Genomic DNA, 19,259 nt, shown 5'->3' with positions numbered 1-19,259 from the left:
GGTCCAGAGGGTACTTGAACAGCTACCTGCTATTTCACATGTTCTCTCCTCTGATCGGAAGACTAGACACCTGGTTCCAACATGGCAGGATGTTGAAGTTCTCGAGGCACTCAACAAAACACTCAGCCCACTGACAGACTTCACTGATGCCCTGTCAGGAGAGCAATATGTGAACATCTCAGTGAAACCGGTTCTCCACCTCTTTGAAACATCAGTTGTGGCTGTGCAGGAAGATGACTTGGATCTCACACGATCAATTAAGTCCAAAGTCCTGGGGTACCTTCAGGAAAAGTACAGTGATCCAAACACACAGGAGCTGTTAGACATTGCCACATCTCTGGATCCAAGATGGACTACATCCATGAGGACAAAAAAAAAAAAAAAAAAAGCCAGACTGACACATGAGATGACTAGCATAAATTCAGTTGTGGTAATTATGTTTACATCAGATCACATCAGACTCATAATGATATTCACACATTTTAAATTCTTAGAAAAATTTTTATATTGTACTTTATTATTTTAAAGGTATTACTGTGGTGTGGAACAGAATGTTAAGATTAGTTGAGTTCCACCTCAACTGCATCCCCGGCTGCCCCCATGAAGAAGAGCCGAAAGACCTTAGGCAGCTTCCTTAAAGCAGCAAAAGGCAATGAGACACCATCCCAGCCTGAGCAAGATGTCGTCTCAGAACTACTGTCATATTTGCTCTTAAGCAACATTGATAGTGAAGCGGACCCCTTAGTCTGGTGGAGGGAACACAAGGGAGAATTTCCAAGACTGTCCATACTGGCAAAAAAATACCTCTGTATTCCTGCCACAAGTTCCCTTTCTGAAAGGGTGTTCAGCACAGGGGGGACATTGTAACGTGTCTCCGTTCCTCACTGAAGCCTCAAAATGTTGACCGACTTGTGTTCTTGGCAAAACACCTTTAAGCAGCTGGCTGCATAAAAAAAGGACTACGTTCTCTGTTGTGGTCCTGCCATGGTCAACTATCATATCGTCATGTCAAGCGTTATATTTTGTTAATATTTGTGGTTTACATTTTAAGAAACATACCTATTACCTACCTCTCTCATCACCTTACACACGCAAAGAATACTGTTCAAAATGTTATTGTTAAAGTATTGTAAATATTAAATATTTTGTACGCAAGCGTAGACAAGTGAGACATTTATTGTTTTTATGTTCAGTCTCAACTGTTACGAAGTTGATGTGCAGTTAATAAGTGCGATAAATATTTATATTGGAAAAAAAAAAATCGAGAGAGAATCGTGATCTCAATTCTAAGCAAAAAAAATCGTAACTCTCATTTTATGCAAAATGGTGCAGCCCTACGTACAAGTACTGAAAAATTATTTACTAGTACTCACCTATCATGTGACTGGAGAGCGCAAACTCCGCTCTTGTCGTTTTCCATCAAACACTCATTAAAACAGCAACCTGCAGGTATGTTAGCGCACTCATTCCCGGCTATTGACGCCAGAATTAAAGACTGAATAATGGTTGTAGTGAGTCATTTCTCCAACTGCTGGCACAAACTGGTTTTACATGAAAGTACAGCCCAACACAAATTTAGCTTGAATTTTTTATTTTTATTTTTTTATTTTCGGTATCAAGTCACATCAGTCGTTGTTTCAAAGCCTGTTGACCAATTTAGTTCATATTAGAAGCTTCACGAGCAACTGGTGTAAAATTATTTGGACTTTTGGGAGAAAAGCAATTTAAGAGCACAGATTACAAAACAGGAGGATTAAACATGAACATGGAATTCAACTGAGGTAACTTATGAAATGAATAAATAAATAAAAAACATTCATGTTGAAACAGAGCATCAAAGGTAATCAAAGAAAAATAAAAACTTGACGTACATATTTATAATTTCAGCTTCCTGAGTGTAACATTCAGGATTACTCACTGCAGGTCCGGAAATAAGAGCTACCTCATCAGATCCAAGTGTGAAATCAGCTGAACTCTGTGGAGCCTGATCAAGGTTTTTAAGTCTGACCCTCCAAACAGGACTTTGCTGTCTCTTCAGATTCATTGTGATCCAGAGACTCCAGGTCTGCATGATGACGCTGATGATTGCACAGAGCAGATAATGAAGTGAATGTTTTTGCACATTGGTAACAGTGAAACTGTTTATTTGCAGCGTGGTATCGTTTGTGTTTGGAGTATGAACTGAGATTCTTGAAGCTCTTGTCACACTGGTCACAGCTGAAGTTCTCTTCCATGTGTGTACTCTCATGATCGTTACGACTAGTTGAACGCGAGAAGCTTCTGTCACAGTGTCTGCATTTGTATGGTTTCTCTCCTGTGTGGACTTGTTTATGACTTTTAAGGTGACCTGCAGTGGTGAAGGATGACCCACACTGGTCACAGACATGCTTTTTAACCCCACTGTGAATAAGTTCATGTATTTTTAATATACTTGGTATGGGGAAGCCTCTCCCACATTCTTTGCAGTAGCTCATTTTGTCTCCAGTGTGTCTACGTTGATGTAGTTCTAGACTTCGATGATGGCTGAACGTTTTTCCACAAAGGTCACAGCGAAAGTCTTTCCCACCACCACAGTGACGACAGGGTTGAGAAGTGGATCCATCTGTGTCGCTCTGCTTCTAAACAAAGACACAAAGACAGTGTGAGTCAGTCCTTCAACATTTTTATCCTGAACATCACCTGAAATAAAGAGCAGCTCTGCCAATATTCGGTTACCTTTTACTGTTTACATTATAACACTCAACTTACTGGGTGAAAATGTCTCATCATTTGTAGGTAATCTACTTAATGGAAAGACTGATTTTTAAACCTAAGGATGCGCTACTCTGCATGCCACAAGAAAGTAACCCAAAGCTGCTCTCCAATGTATCCACTGGAGTGTGATTGTTAGATAGAAAAGGAAGAATCTTTAAAAACATTTTTTTCCAACATCAGGAAAGTTTCAGAAGGTTTGTGTGAGGTTTGACTGAATATTCTGTACATTAAGTTTTTATGTCTCGTTTAGCTTTGAAATTAAACTATATTCACATAATACTTCAAAATAAGTGCAAGTCTAAAAAGAAAAATACATACCTCACAGTAACTGCACTTGTAGAGTTTTTTTCTGGTGTGGATCTGTTGGTGTTTTTTCAGGGAACTTGGCTCTTTAAAAGCCTTATCACACAGGTCACATTTATAAGGTCTCTCCTCAGTGTGGCTAAACATGTGGCTTTGTAACTGTGCATCTGTTGTAAACAGTTTGCCACACTGATCACAGCAGTAAACATCATTGCCCGTGTGAATCCGTAGGTGAATATTTCTGTACCCTACATGGCTGAAAGTTTTTCCACAAATGTCACAGCTGTACGCCTTAATTCCAGAGTGGGTAACTTGATGTTTTTTTAAGTTTTGGGACTGGGTAAATGATTTTCCACACAACTTACAGCTGAATGCCTTAATTCCACTGTGAATGAGTTGGTGTGTTTTTAAGCTTGCAGCCTGGCTAAAAGACTTTCCACACAAGTCACAGTTGTATGCTTTAACTCCACTGTGGGTGACTTTGTGTATTTTTAAGCTTTCAAGGTGGGTAAAAGACTTTCCACACAAGTCACATCTGTATGCTTTAACTCCACTGTGGATGAGTTGATGTCTTTTTAGGCTTCCAGGATGGGTAAAAGACTTTTCACACAAGTCACATTTGAACGCTTTAACTCCAACGTGGATGAGTTGATGTGATTTTAAGTCTGCAGCCTGGGTAAAAGGCTTTTCACAGAACTCACAACAGTACGGTTTAACTCCACTGTGGATGAGTTGGTGTCTTTTTAAGTTTGCAGGACAAATAAAATCCTTCCCACACTCCTCACAGCTGTATTTCTTCTCCCCCTTTCTTCTGTGAGGTTTGTCGGCCTCCTGAGAGCGCTGACTTCTCGCTCCGTGTTGGTCCTGCAGTGACAGAGATACAAACAGAGGCAGTGAGTGAAATGCAGTTGTGGAACAAACTGAAACTCCATTAGTGGAATTAAAGTTGTCAACAAACACATTGTAGTTGTTTTACCGCCACCTTCTGGTGATAGTATCACATTGCAATGATGTGCTACAATGAAGAAATATTGATCACTGGAAAAAAGCTGTTACATGTTTAAATCATGCTTTTTATTTGTTTTTGTTTCTAATGTCTCTGTAAAGCACTTTGAATCACCTTGTTGTTGAATTGTGCTATACAAATAAATTTGCCTTACTTCATAAAAAAAAAACAACAACAACAAAAAAAAAAAAAAACTGAGTTCAACTGATAATAAAGAAAATGGAAAGAAAACATTATTGAAGAAATTGTTTGTTGGGAAAAAAATATTTCCTCTTTGGAAAAGTTTGAGTTGAACTGATGACATTGTTCCCCCCCCCCCCCCCCCCAATTGTGTGCTGATAAAATATGATCTCCGTATTTTCTTGTAACTTCTGTGGTTTCTGTTTGTGACGTACATTCTGCATGTGTGGAGGAGCCCAGGATGGAAAATATAAAGCTGCTGTTAACAACCAGCTGTGCACAGTTTCAATAACAGTAACTGAGATATTTTCTCACCTCCTGTGTTGAAGTCATTGTTTCCTCTGTAGTGGCTGAGCTGAATCCAAATGGCTGAAACTGTTCCTCTGCTGCTCCACCAGACTCTTCTCCTCCTGTTACTCAGCTGGGACACAAAAGTATAGATATGTATTTTATCCCTGACAAGAAGAAGCAGAGCAAATAAACATTACTACACTCAGTGACAACAATACCTATGAAGCTTCAAGGTGAAACCCCAGAAGCAACTACAAAAAGAAAGTCATCAGCTGCAACAAGAACTTGAAAAAGTCACTGAGCTCCCTGCATACCACCACCTTTACCCGGTGGATGCTGCACCCTGTATATATGGACTTCCATATATACACACAAAGAAGGAGTCCCACTCAAACAAACTTACACTTGATCCAGATGAAACTAAAGTTCCCTTTGATGTAATCTCGCTTTTCACTTATATAGGGCTTTGGAGCGTGATGTCACGGGGGTGGGCGTGGAAAGGATTTTGGCCTGATGCGCCATTTTTGGGGTCAAAGCAAAGTGCAAGCGAAAAAGGAGCGAAGGCACACACAACAGCCATGGTTCGTATTTGCTGTGTGGTCGGCTGCAATGTTCGATCGCACGACCAGCAAGACAATAAGCTTGAAAAGGGTTTATCTTTTCATTCTTTCCCAACCTGGAAGCAACATGAGGCAGCTCGTGTATCGATGTTACCAAACGAAGGCGTCCAGCCTGGATAGCAGCTGTGAGACGAGCTGATATCCAGTTCTCTTCCATCTCCAAATATCTGTTGGTGTGCTCCAGACATTTTCAGTCAGGGTGAAGAGGTGACCCTTCTGGATAAGATGGTGAAGGTTTGCTGCCGTTTTGGTGAACAGTATGGTGGTAAAACCAGATAAAATGAAACTTGCTCCTGTTGAATATTCTTGTGCTGTCTAAATAGCGGTAATTTTTCAAAAGATACAGTAATTAAAGTAATGTTAGTAGTGGGTGATATCGTGTAAACTGTCATGATTTTGTGTAAACATTTTGTCATTTGTAAACTATAAATGATATGGATTCTACATTATAGAACATCACATCAGTTACAAAGTGGTTTTAATTTTTTTTTAAAAAGGCAAAAATTATTGTTTCTTTATTCAACGGAATTACAAGCAGTACAACATTTTGCGGCAACGACAGACTTATGGTCGAGTCAAACTATGGAGCCTTACATGAGCCTGACAGTCCATTATGTTACCAGGGACTTCACCATGAAAAGTTGGTGCTTACAAACTGCCTTTTTCCCCGAGGATCACACAGGCGAGACTCTAGCACATGGATTAAAGGAGGGTCTTATCTCTTGGAGTTTGGAGGAGGAAAAAATGGTGTGCATAACAACAGACAGTGGAGACAAACTGACTGAACGCCAACTTTTTTCCCACTCATTAAAAGTTAACATGAGGGATTCTGGTGGTCAGGGACAAATGCAATCGCATAGCAGGATGCTGTACACGGGCCAAACTTCAGTCAGGAGAACAACTGAGATTATTCATCCACAATACGAGGTTAGTCATTAATATACTGCAACAACATGGGAATAGAGCAGCTGCGAGAGAATTCAACATTAATGAATCAGTGTTACGGAAGTAGAGGAAGCGCAGTTTTTGGCTTTCCCCATATTTCTAAAGTGCTTCATCTCTTTGCTATGACTGTCGCCATAATTTGCAGATGATAATGGTTGTAGCCGCTGCGATGCTTTCGACCAAAACAGGCACAGCTTGATGACATCATCAACATGCGCTATCTCGATAGAGCGATATAGTCAAAATCTCTATCGTTGGTCAAATTTATATCGTTTATATCATATATCGTTTATATCGCCCACCCCTATATTGTACCTTAATTTGTTTTTATATAAGTGCGTGGAATGAGTCTTCAGTTGAATGTTTTTTAAGAGGCAAAAATACTTAAGTAAATGGCGAGTCGAATTTTTGTCTTTTTTTTCCTGTTTTTGCTGATCCAATTCGTGACTTAAAACCGTGATCCGATCCGAACCGTGAGATTTTTGACCCGTTGCACCACTAACAGTGACCATCAAATCGATGAGAAAATATTGCTGAAAACGATGTGCTGGGAGTCCGCTGTTCTCACCGGCTCTAGTGATCCTCGATCTCCCGGTCAGCTATGGAGCTGGTGGGTAAAAGACATCCCCAAAAATGTCGGATCACTTTGGAAATGTATATCTTGCTGAATCGAGCAGATATCTGAAGCTTACACAGCTACATTCACATTAAAATAACTTTTATTTTGTGATTTTAGATATAGAGTAATATTTAAGTTTTAGCCGCGCTCATCTACCATTGCCGTGTTTGGCGTTTGGATGAAATGCATTCTAGGATATTTAGCTGTACTAAGTACACACAAGTCACCACCAATGCATGCTTGATAAAACAGGAGGAACGAGAACACATCTAGGAATTTTTCACGTTCTCAGCTCGATGCGTACTTTAAATCAAGTCTTCAATGGCTAATTCCAGGCCCAAACTACTTCGCCTTTAATAAGGCTTTTGTGTTTTTAACATGGTTTATTGCTTTATATCTTGTTCTACTTTATCTCAAAAAGCCCCTAAAAACACTCAGTGATCACTGTCGGCCTCTCTTGGTCTTTATTACCACTAATCATTTTAAAGCTCAGTTTTTAAAACCTTATGATGCAACTACCGCCTAGCTCGTGCAGCAGTACATTAAAAACGAACCACTTATTATGGATGGATTATCTCAGTTGTTCTCCTGACTGAAGTTTGGCCTGTGTATAGCATCCTGCTATGTGATTGCTTTTGTCCCTAACCACCAGAATCCCTCACGTTAACTTTTATCAAGTGGAAAAAAGTTAGTGTTCGTCCTTCAGCTTCACTGTGCTAATGTTATGCTAACGTACCTGTGTCGCTAGCGATCGCGTAGCACAATATATAGCAAATAGTCCAACTTCAGTAACCCTGCAAACATCACTGCTGTTTAGTTTTCCGTCTTCATTTATGTTGAAAGTGATAGCATGGCTGTACATTTTAATTTGTTTCACTAATATCTCAGTCAGAACATGCTATATCATGCTTAGGTGGAAACTAGCGAGCTAACTTCCTGCTAACTTCTAACTCTGTTGAATTTCATAAATTCGGTTTTCATGATGCCTGGTGTGGAGATACAGAAATTATTTTATTGCTGCCATATAATCTGCATCATTATAATTACATTAATAACATTCTTTACAGCATTATTTCATGTAATAATATTTCTCACAGTATTGATATTGCATTACAGTTGTTTATTGAAGATGTCCATTTGAGGATCCTTCCATTATGTTAACTTTTATTACAAGTGCGGTTAGAAGTATTTTATACACATTGCATATCTGTGCTTATTTTGAGTTGATGTTCGGTTCATTAAGGGTCTTAAGCTTCACTGGCGTGACTGTCCAGGTGATACATGCTGAGGGAAACTAGAACATAGAAGGATGATTGCATGCATGCTTAAAATACATATAACACATATAATCTAGGAATGTGTCCGGCCTGAGGCCTTAACTCATTTGGTGTCTCACTATATTTTACTCTACTTGCCAACAGATGACCAGAGTCAATAATTAGCCCCAGAGACCCTGAGGGCTTGAAGCTTATTACCTTGTATGGAAGGTGTTATAGAAAAGAGAAGTTCTATGTCTGTTTATAGCCATTAAAGATGTACAAGATGCACCATTAACTGTGACTAATGTCTGGAACCTATTTTAATCTGTCATTCCCACTGCTTTAGTCAGAAGACATATGTTGATCTTTTCTCCGGGCTGTTAATAAACTCATCGTTTGATTGCACTTTCCTGGGGCCTCCGTGGTTTGTGACACTGCTCTAGATTGATTGATTTTGCGACACTGGATGTTAGACTTAATTGTTACACCTGGCGGAGCAGCAACACTGATCATTTTATTACAGATGAAAGAATTTAGACAGTTTTTAACTCTCAGTATGCCGCAGTGTTCGTTTGACTTTGGGACCTGAAGAGATGGAATTTAGGACCCAGATAACTCGCGTGGCTCCTGACTCCATCAAGCAATGTGCCTTCATAACTTACCAAAGTCGTACTAAAACATTCTTTGAAAGATTTCTGCACGCCATGTGCTATGTATAATCGGTCAGTAAGCACAACCATAATTCATACAAAGCACACTGTCGATTTTTAAGAAAATTAAAGGATTTTAAGTGTGACTTTAAAGTGTGTAAAGTACATTATATAGAAGAAAGAATATACTATATCGTCATATATATCATTACCGCACATGCTTCAAATTATACCGTGATATAGATTTTAGACCTTATCGCCCAGCCTTAAGTGAATCCTGCTTGTGTCATGTTATTCAGGATTGCAAACCGAGCAGTATTCACTGGCTTTCAATTTGTTGTGTTTGTGGATATATTACTGAATTTAATTCTCCATAAAATCATCCCATTCTCCATAAGATTAAGGTCAACCCATTGAACGGCATACATTTTAAAGTAAAGGCTTTAAAACAGAGTTAGTACAAACATCATTAATGTCACATAACTTTGTCGACATGTGGCCACCAACAATACTTTAATGTTCTTCATTATTAAGCATTTGCACATACAGTGGGGCAAAAAAGTATTTAGTCAGCCACCGATTGTGCAAGTTCCCCCACCTAAAATGATGACAGAGGTCAGTAATTTGCACCAGAGCTACACTTCAACTGTGAGAGACAGAATGTGAAAAAAAAAAATCCATGAATTCACATGGTAGGATTTGTAAAGAATTTATTTGTAAATCAGGGTGGAAAATAAGTATTTGGTCAATAACAAAAATACAACTCAATACTTTGTAACATAACCTTTGTTGGCAATAACAGAGGTCAAACGTTTACTATAGGTCTTTACCAGGTTTGCACACACAGTAGCTGGTATTTTGGCCCATTCCTCCATGCAGATCTTCTCGAGAGCAGTGATGTTTTGGGGCTGTCGCCGAGCAACACAGACTTTCAACTCCCGCCACAGATTTTCTATGGGGTTGAGGTCTGGAGACTGGCTAGGCCACTCCAGGACTTTCAAATGCTTCTTACGGAGCCACTCCTTTGTTGCCCGGGCGGTGTGTTTTGGATCATTGTCATGTTGGAAGACCCAGCCTCGTTTCATCTTCAAAGTTCTCACTGATGGAAGGAGGTTTTGGCTCAAAATCTCACGATACATGGCCCCATTCATTCTGTCCTTAACACGGATCAGTCGTCCTGTCCCCTTGGCAGAAAAACAGCCCCATAGCATGATGTTTCCACCCCCATGCTTCACAGTAGGTATGGTATTCTTGGGATGCAACTCAGTATTCTTCTTCCTCCAAACACGACGAGTTGAGTTTATACCAAAAAGTTCTACTTTGGTTTCATCTGACCACATGACATTCTCCCAATCCTCTGCTGTATCATCCATGTGCTCTCTGGCAAACTTCAGACGGGCCTGGACATGCACTGGCTTCAGCAGCGGAACACGTCTGGCACTGCGGGATTTGATTCCCTGCCGTTGTAGTGTGTTACTGATGGTGACCTTTGTTACTTTGGTCCCAGCTCTCTGCAGGTCATTCACCAGGTCCCCCCGTGTGGTTCTGGGATCTTTGCTCACCGTTCTCATGATCATTTTGACCCCACGGGATGAGATCTTGCGTGGAGCCCCAGATCGAGGGAGATTATCAGTGGTCTTGTATGTCTTCCATTTTCTGATGATTGCTCCCACAGTTGATTTTTTCACACCAAGCTGCTTGCCTATTGTAGATTCACTCTTCCCAGTCTGGTGCAGGTCTACAATACTTTTCCTGGTGTCCTTCGAAAGCTCTTTGGTCTTGGCCATGGCGGAGTTTGGAGTCTGACTGTTTGAGGCTGTGGACAGGTGTCTTTTATACAGATGATGAGTTCAAACAGGTGCCATTCATACAGGTAACGAGTGGGGGACAGAAAAGCTTCTTACAGAAGACGTTACAGGTCTGTGAGAGCCAGAGATTTTCCTTGTTTGAGGTGACCAAATACTTATTTTCCACCCTAATTTACGAATAAATTCTTTACAAATCCTACCATGTGGATTCATGGTTTTTTTTTTCCACATTCTGTCTCTCACAGTTGAAGTGTACCTCTGGTGCAAATTACTGACCTCTGTCATCATTTTAAGTGGGGGAACTTGCACAATCGGTGGCTGACTAAATACTTTTTTGCCCCACTGTAAATAAGTGACATAATACTCAGTACTTCCTTTTGAAAGTTTACTCCTCGGCCACCCACTTCAGCCGTCACACGTATTTTCGTGGCAAAATTATCCACATCCTCCACAGCGCTATGAATTGTGGGATATATGGGACCATGAAGTCTACACCAGACCACACTTCAAATTTGGGGCCATCGTTGGCGCATTGGTCGACCGCATTTGGAGTACCACTTCGAGTTGGGACAGCTGTCGCTGTGACGTAATTGGTCTCCAAATGCGCACTACGAAGAGTGTGGTTGCTGGATTGGAACACAGCCCTAGGGACTTGCAGCGGAGCTTGGGCCCAGGCACGGCTAATGATGTCAAAATTAAAGACCGGATTGGAAAACTACTTGGTCTCCGACTGATGGCGTACCACGAGTACGGAAGTATGCACAAGTACGCATAAAATGTCATTTCCGGGATAAAACCGCAAAGGATTGTAGGTGCGAGTGGCAAGCGGTACTAGCGCAGAGAGGCTTTCACAAGTAAAGTCACACAACGATAAAAAGAAACATGAAGAATGGCAAGAAGCTGTTGCATTATTGTTGCATTAACTGGCAAGGGCCAGTTGCATGACAGCCACTGGAAGCCGATGGGTAAAGAGAACGGTTTTTATTGGATTCCGATGTGGAAGAGAAATTGTTCAAGCCATGTTTCCGAAGTAACAAAGAGTCGACGAATGTCGACGTAATCATGGCAGCCCTAGCTGCTACCACAACAAGATTTGATCAGTTAAGAAAAAGAGAGCAATATCAAAACAGCCACGAAAAGTCAAGCACATATGTGCCCAAGTGTTGTATTGAAGCAATCAAGTGATGAATAACGGTTTTCCAGTAAGTTGTTTTGATATGTTTTTTTTATTGCATTGTTGATTATTTTTTCACCAAAGCAGCTAATAAAGTATGACGGAATACAATTTAGCCTCTTTTTTGGAAGATTCTATAATAGAATGAAACAATAATGCCAGTTATAAACAAAGATAATAACTGAATGAATTACGATTAAATTTTATCTCTATTAGATCTGAAAATGTTGTGTAACACTACAACCTGAAACAACAATTAGATTGCGTTGGCCTGTACAGGAGATAAAGGACAAAAATGTAACAACAGCTGTGAAATGGAATAGTCCAAATCACCAAAGTAAACTGGACCTGGGCTTGTTGCAGGGATCTGAAGTCACTAAACATTTTGTGAGTGTATGCACTCACACTTAGGACCATATAATAATAAATATGTGCGTGATGAAAGCTGGGCAGCAGGCTAACGTCCTTACTCCACTCTGTATGCTTGTATGGGTCTGACCCTTTCACTCCTCTGATTTTGTTCCTCTTTTTTTTTTTTTTTTTTTTTTTTTGCCTTTTCGTGAAGTCTGGCTTTGTACGGACCTGCCGTGTTCACATATATGTTTTTGGGGCAAATAAAATGCAAGTAGGGATTAGGACCGCAGAATGAATGATCACCGGTGCTGGAAATGCTAGCGCCTGATGGAGTTTTTTGATTTTGTTGCCACCCACAATGCAATGCGCCAAAGTCACGTGGTCTGTCAATCTCTATTGAGACAGGCCCAGAGTGATATGAAACGATAGATGTTTTCCTATTGTCAACCGATATGTTTCGTTATAACGAGCAGCCCCACACCATGGTTTGGACTCGGTGTGGCCGTGGGCCGCTGTAAGCTATCGCGTCGCCATTCCAAAAATACACTGCAATACACTCTCTCTTCTCTCAACGTGTTCACATTAAACCGTGAACAGACACCGAGGAGAGCAGCAGAAGACCTCATTCAGGAGCTAAACTCAACATGAACTGAACTCACAGTAAAGTTAGCTCGGTGCTTACCTTTAGATGAGCCCACAAACCGAGAGAAACTCCGCGATGAAGCTGCAACTCTTTCCAAACACAGGAAACAGATCAGCGTGAACCGACGTGGTTCACGCTGATCTCAGCTACTAGCCAGGAGACAAGGGTGGGCAGATGGCTGTAGATATCGATACAAACGTTGGTAGTGGTATATGATCGGTACTTCGGTTTTTTCTCTCCTCTAAGTTCAGTACTTTACTCCCGTTTCATGAAAAAGGAGCTCTTTCTGCTCGTCTCCTCTGCGGTACACTTTACTCCGCCCCCTTAGTTCCTGCTCTGCTGTTATTCGTTTCTGTGCGGTCACATGATGGAGCTACGCTGAGAAATCACATTTTTGAGATGAGAGCGTGAGAAAGAGTATGGAACGCCAGGACTGCCATAATGAATTAATTAAATACACCATTAAATAATTAATTAAATTTGGAATTAATTAAAAGAGGAGCCCCATGTGGAAATACTTTATGGCTGGAAGTGAAAACACTGAGATAAAAACAAATCTAATAACTTCATACTGTCACTGGGTTCAAACTAAAGAAGTGCTCACGACAAATCATGAGTGAATGAAACCATGACATAATAAAATGTTTGTTAAAGCAACCAAGAATGTCATCTTTGTGATAAGTTTGGTGTGAATCTTTGGTAATTCATGGGGTTTGCTTTGTCTTTGTCGGCTTTCTCACCCGATGGCACGTAGACCAACAAAGCTCAGAATGGACTGCAAAAAAAAAAAAGTGCACATGTAAAACTGCAGTGTTAAGTGATGCGGTTGTAAAGTTTGAGTGCACGTCTCTGGAATGGTTGGCAGTATTAAGGATGATTTTTGTTAAAATCATATTGATATGACCCCGTGAATTATTCGTAGATGACCATTAGATTAGTTTGATGGGTTAACACAGAGAGCTGAAGATATCGTGGATATGCTGACCTCGCTCCGTGGTATACAGGGCCGTTTACCCTCATGATTAATATTCACAATAAAAATATTAGCCGAACATCATGAAGTCTGTATGTGTTTCATACTGTCGAACAACCTTTGTACAGTTAAAGCCAGCAGTTACTACATGATGGAAACACCAACGTTATTTCTTTTAATACAGTTTGTGTTTCGGTGTGTCGGACAGGGTCGTCTGCAGTACGGGGGCCCCACAGGGAACGGTTCTGGCTCCGTTCCTCTTCACCATCTACACTGCAGACTTCTCCCACAATTCCACCCAGTGCTTCCTGCAGAAGTTCTCTGATGACTCTGCAATAGCCGGCCTCATCACTGATGGGGACGACAAGGAGTACAGAGGACTGACTCAAGACTTTGTGGACTGGTGCCAGCTGAACTACCTCCAGATCAACGCCAGTAAAACCAAGGAGCTGGTGGTAGACTTCTGCAGGCACAAGCATTCTCCACTGCAACCACTGAACATCCAGGGTATGGACATTGAGGCTGTGGACATCTACAGGTACCTTGGTGTTCATCTGAACAACAGACTGGACTGGACTCATAACTCAGACGCCCTCTACAGGAAAGGGCAGAGCAGGTTGTACCTGCTGCGGAGACTCAGGTCGTTTGGGGTGGAGGGCCCACTCCTGAAGACCTTCTATGACTCTGTGGTGGCTTCTGCTATCTTTTATGGTGTGGTCTGCTGGGGCGGCAGCATCTCTGCTGGGGACAGGAAGAGACTGAACAGGGTGATCCGAAGGGCCAGCTCTGTTCTAGGATGCCCTCTGGACCCAGTGGAGGTGGTGAGTGACAGGAGAATGGCGGCTAAGCTGTCATCCCTGTTGGACAACGTCTCCCACCCCATGCAGCAGACTGTGACAGCACTGAGCAGCTCCTTCAGTGGGAGACTGCGGCACCCACGGTGTGGGACGGAGAGATTTCGCAGGTCTTTCCTCCCCACTGCTGTCAGACTCCACAACAAAGACTTTTGCAGCTGATCAAACACACACATCCACACATGTGCAATAACACTAAGTGCAATAATCCTTTCTGGCATCGTTGTATTTTTACTCAGTTGTATATAGCATTCGTATTCTATTTTTATCTTATTGTATATTTTTATTCTATTTTATTCTACTGTATATAGTATATTATTTTATTCTATTCTGTACAGTTGTGTACTGTATTTATTCTTATTGTATTCTAATTTTTGCGTCATAACTTTTGCACTGTCCACTTCCTGCTGTGACAAAACAAATTTCCCACGTGTGGGACTAATAAAGGTTATCTTATCTTATCTTATACACAGGTCAGGCTGAGTATTCAACAAAAACCCAAAGATCAGATGTTAAAGGGCCTGTATATGTATAGCGCTTTACTAGTCCCAAAGGACCCCAAAGTGCTTTACACGTCCAGTCATCCACCCATTCACACACTGGTGATGGCAGCTACATTGTAGCCACAGCCACCCTGGGGCGCACTGACAGAGGCGAGGCTGCCGGACACTGGCGCCACCGGGCCCTCTGACCACCACCAGTAGGCAACAGGTGAAGTGTCTCGCCCAAGGACACAACGACCGAGACTGTCGGAGTCGGGCGAAGGCCAAGGCGAACTCCCAACTCTTGAGCCACGATCGCCCCGAAATAATCTGATTTTTTTGCTCTCTCTCCTCCTAAACATGTTTTTAATGTTAGTTATGATTCAGAACTGGCGACTTAAACATTTATGACACATATGAACATTATGAAATAAAAACCTGATAAATATAACCTCAGTAAATGAAGTCAGTGTACTGCGGGGGTTATGGCAGCTGAGTACCGGGGCCTGCGCTTTGAGGCGAGCGGGTCTCTCGCACGCTTTGCCGTAAGACTGGGCTGGGCAGACATCTCCGAAATCATCAAAGCACTTTTGCAAAGAGGCTGTATCTTGACAAACCGACCAGACACATGAAGATTAAACCGCTACATTCTCAGCTAAAAAAATATTACAATGGTATTTGGTGACACACAAACTGGGTTTTTCAAAGTTCAGTTCTCTTAGTTTCCACATGCCGGTTGTTGATATCCAGTAACGCCTTCTAAAAACAACGGCCACCAGGCTAAAGCAATGGTTTTGACTTGATTAGCGTTAACCCCGCCCCCTGGGTTTGATGGGTGAGGTTGACAGATAAAATAAATTCATGGTAAGACATGAAGAGTCAAGTGTGCCAAAATGAATTAATTAAATACACTATTAAATAAGTATTGAAATGTCTCAATAATTAATTAAAATGTGAAATAAATAATTAAATGTGTCAATAGTATTTGTTTAATTAATTATTTACAATTTTCATTAATTATTTACAATTTTCATTAATTATTGTCAGATTTTGAGTGAAAAACCTCCTTCCATCAGCAAGGATATTGATCATAAAAGGTGGCTGGGTTTTATAGCATGACAATGATCCCAAATACACCACCCATTTTGATAAACATGTTATTGCAAACCATTGTACGTGATGGCTTAAGTTATTTAATTTCACTGAATATGTGACACAAGCTAAAGTAGCATTATATTTTTATGTTTAAGACACGATGATGTTTCTAAATGTAACGGCCTTCATTATAATTAGTTCTCATGATGTCGACGCTGAGCGATCCTGATGGTGAACTTGGAATCTGGTCTTAGAAGTCTGATGTCATTAGCCGTTTCCGGGTACAAACTCCACTTCAGGTCCCAAAGTCAAATGAACACTACAGCATCATTATTTATTTTCTTTTTCTTAATATATATAACTTGGCCTACCCTTTTTAGTTTTGTTAATATTGGCAATAGTGAGAAGTGTTATTGTTGGGCTTGTGAAAACAAAGTGTATATAACAAAGTATTGAGATTAACTTTTGTTATTGACCAAATGCTTATTTTCCATCATTATTATATGTTATCCAAAGCAGTTAGAATCACATTCAGTACATGTACACCAAGCTACTGTTTTTCTAACAATTACCAATGATTTGAATATCAGAGCAAGAAACTTGTGACAGACAAAATATGAAGCACATTTTAGTTGACTAATGGAAGTTTGTGGGTGCAAACAGAGGCAAAGAGAGGCTCAAAAATCTGGAGGACAGCCACAGCTAGAGTGAAAGAGAACCAACACTGACAAGCAACCATTCACCACACTTCTGCTCAAGCAGACATGGTACATATCAAATATTTAAAATATTCCCTCTCGCCCCTTGAATGTCCTGCGTAGTATCTTAGTTGTTCCTAGGACTGCGCTCTACTAGACAAGGGTCTCTGATGGTCCCTAAATTGGGATACAGCCAGGGAGTTCATGCTCGGACACATACACGCCCACCACTCGCTTTTGCTCAATGAGGGACTGGAGCATGTAATACGTGCTGTTCCAGCGCGTGGGAACTCGGCACCTGTGATTAACCCCTTACCTGCCGCTCAAACATAGACATTTCTCAGACCGGTGTATCGGTCCCCGTTATCGGGGGACTTGTAACGAGTACTTTAGAAAATGTGGTGTTGAGGCCGATACCAGATACCAGTATTGGTGCATCCCTGCTTACCATAGTGATTATAGTCAGGTAAAAGGAGAGTCATTTTCATGACACTAAAAACTCTTAAGCTCAATTTACCCTTCTGTACATAATAATGTCCTTATGGATTATGAAAGTAGTCTGATTAATCTCACTTTGGTTGTTAGAAAGCACAGCTTGTTTGCAGTTTGGAAGGAAAACTCATCCGTTTAGCATCTTAAACACACCCTTTGCAAACTTCATACCTACAGCAAGGTTTTGAGATAAAATTTTATGACCTTATTTTCCTTGAAGAGAATTTCAGTTTATAATAAGCTGCAGGAACCCTGTTCAGTGTGATCGGAGAACAGCCAAGTCTCCTCTGATAAACCTCCACCTCTGCCACTGAAAACAGTTGATCTGAACCTGAAATCATGGCTCAAACTACACATTTTTCACATCAAACTGTTTAAGAAAACACTAGACAAAGCATTAGTTATATTTGATGAACTCTAAGTGTATCAGGATTTCATAACACAAACTTCAAATCAACAAGAAAACAGCTGCAGAACATGTGAATCAAAATACATTCAATAACATGTGGACTTCAAGGATAGCGTAAAGACACTAAAGAGAAACTAGGCAACGACAGGTTTCAAAATCTTTAAAATGGTCATTATTCCCTCTATAAACAAGTACTTTTCAATAATCCAAATTGTAACTTTTGAACCACCAATTCTATATTTGGATATTTTTTAATATATTTGGTTTTCTGCAAACACTGTCCAATGGGTATATAGTACTGCAGCAACTGTAAGCCCCTGCTTACATGTTTGTACCGAGTAGGAGATGCTCTGTATGTTATTGTACATCTGTATAACAACAATAAAGGGATTCTATTCTATTCCAGCTTCCTGGATGAAACATTCAGGATTATATACACTGCAGGCCCAGAAATCAGAGCTACCGCATCAGATCCAAGTGTGACATCAGCTGCACTCTTTACAGGAGACTCCATCTGAACTCTGTGGAGCCTGATCTCAAGGTGTTTAAGTCTGACCCTGAAACCAGGAGACGATCTTTCTGTCTCTTCAGATTCATTGTGATCCAGTGATTTCAGTCCTGCATGATCACGCTGATGTTTGCACAGAGCAGATAATGAAGTGAATGATTTTGCACATTGGTAACAGTGAAACAGTTTATTTACAGCGTGGGATCGTTTGTATTTGGAATTTGAACAGAGATTCTTGAAGCTCTTGTCATACTGGTCACAGCTGAAATTCTCTTCCAGTGTGTTTGTTCATGTTTGCTACGACCAGATGATTGCGAGAAGCTTCTGTCACAGTGTCTGCACTTGTATGGTTTCTCTCCGGTGTGGACTCGTTTATGCACTTTAAGGTCACCTGGAGTGGTGAAGGATGACCCGCACTGGTCACAGACGTGCTTTCTGACCCCACTGTGAATGACTTCATGGTTTTTTAATTGACTCGGTGTGGGGAAGCCTCTCCCACATTCTTTGCAGTAGTTCATTTTGTCTCCAGTGTGTCTACGTTGATGTATTGTTAGGCTCCATTGATTACTGAACATTTTTCCACAAAGGTCACAGTGAAAGTTTTTCCCACCACCACAGTGATGACAGGGTCGAGAACTGGATCCATCTGTGTCGCTCTGTTTCTAAACAAAGACACAGAGACGGTGTAAGTCAGCGAATTCCTTCAACATTTTTTATCCTGAACATCACCTGAAATAAAGAGCATCTCTGCCCACATCCAATACATTTTACTGTTTACATTATAACGCTCAGCTTACTGGACAAAATAGACTCTTCATTTGTAAGTAATCTACCTAATGGGAATGGTTAAACACCTAGATGCTCTACTCTGGATGCTGCAAGATACTAACCCCAAGCTGCTCTCCGATTTATCCATTGGAGTGTGAATGTTAGATAGAAAGGGGAGGAGCTTTTAAAACGTTACTTTTTCCATCATCAGGAGTTTCAATAGATTTGTGTCAGATTTGACTGAATATTCTGTACATGAAGTTTTCATGTCTTATTTAGCTTTGAATCATTGTATACTTCCCTTTGTTTGCCTTATATGACCTATTGTGCAGAAATTTGGACACACACACACGCACACACGCACACGCACGCAC

At 40.9% G+C, this 19,259-nt stretch overlaps 1 protein-coding gene across 1 annotated transcript in view; it reads right to left on the bottom strand.

The window, feature by feature from the left end:
- Window positions 1-1,580: 1,580 nt before the first annotated feature.
- The window catches only part of LOC146702324 (uncharacterized), a 30,942-nt gene continuing 13,263 nt past the window's right edge, over window positions 1,581-19,259 (bottom strand). Inside the window, exons 5-6 of the mRNA XM_085468781.1 lie at window positions 3,073-3,921; window positions 1,581-2,618 (exon numbers count right to left, since the gene is read on the bottom strand). Coding sequence (XP_085324907.1) covers window positions 1,998-2,618; window positions 3,073-3,921 — 1,470 coding nt within the window. The 3' untranslated portion in view covers window positions 1,581-1,997. The remainder of the gene's footprint in view (window positions 2,619-3,072; window positions 3,922-19,259) is intronic.

Source organism: Copadichromis virginalis, linkage group LG9 (assembly GCF_057382275.1).
Source record: "Copadichromis virginalis isolate Kocher_CV1m ecotype Utaka linkage group LG9, C_Virginalis_male_GT1.1, whole genome shotgun sequence".
NCBI lineage: Eukaryota > Metazoa > Chordata > Actinopteri > Cichliformes > Cichlidae > Copadichromis > Copadichromis virginalis.
The sequence above is the reverse complement of the archived record's forward strand: the minus strand, read 5'-3'. Positions and strand labels throughout refer to the sequence as shown.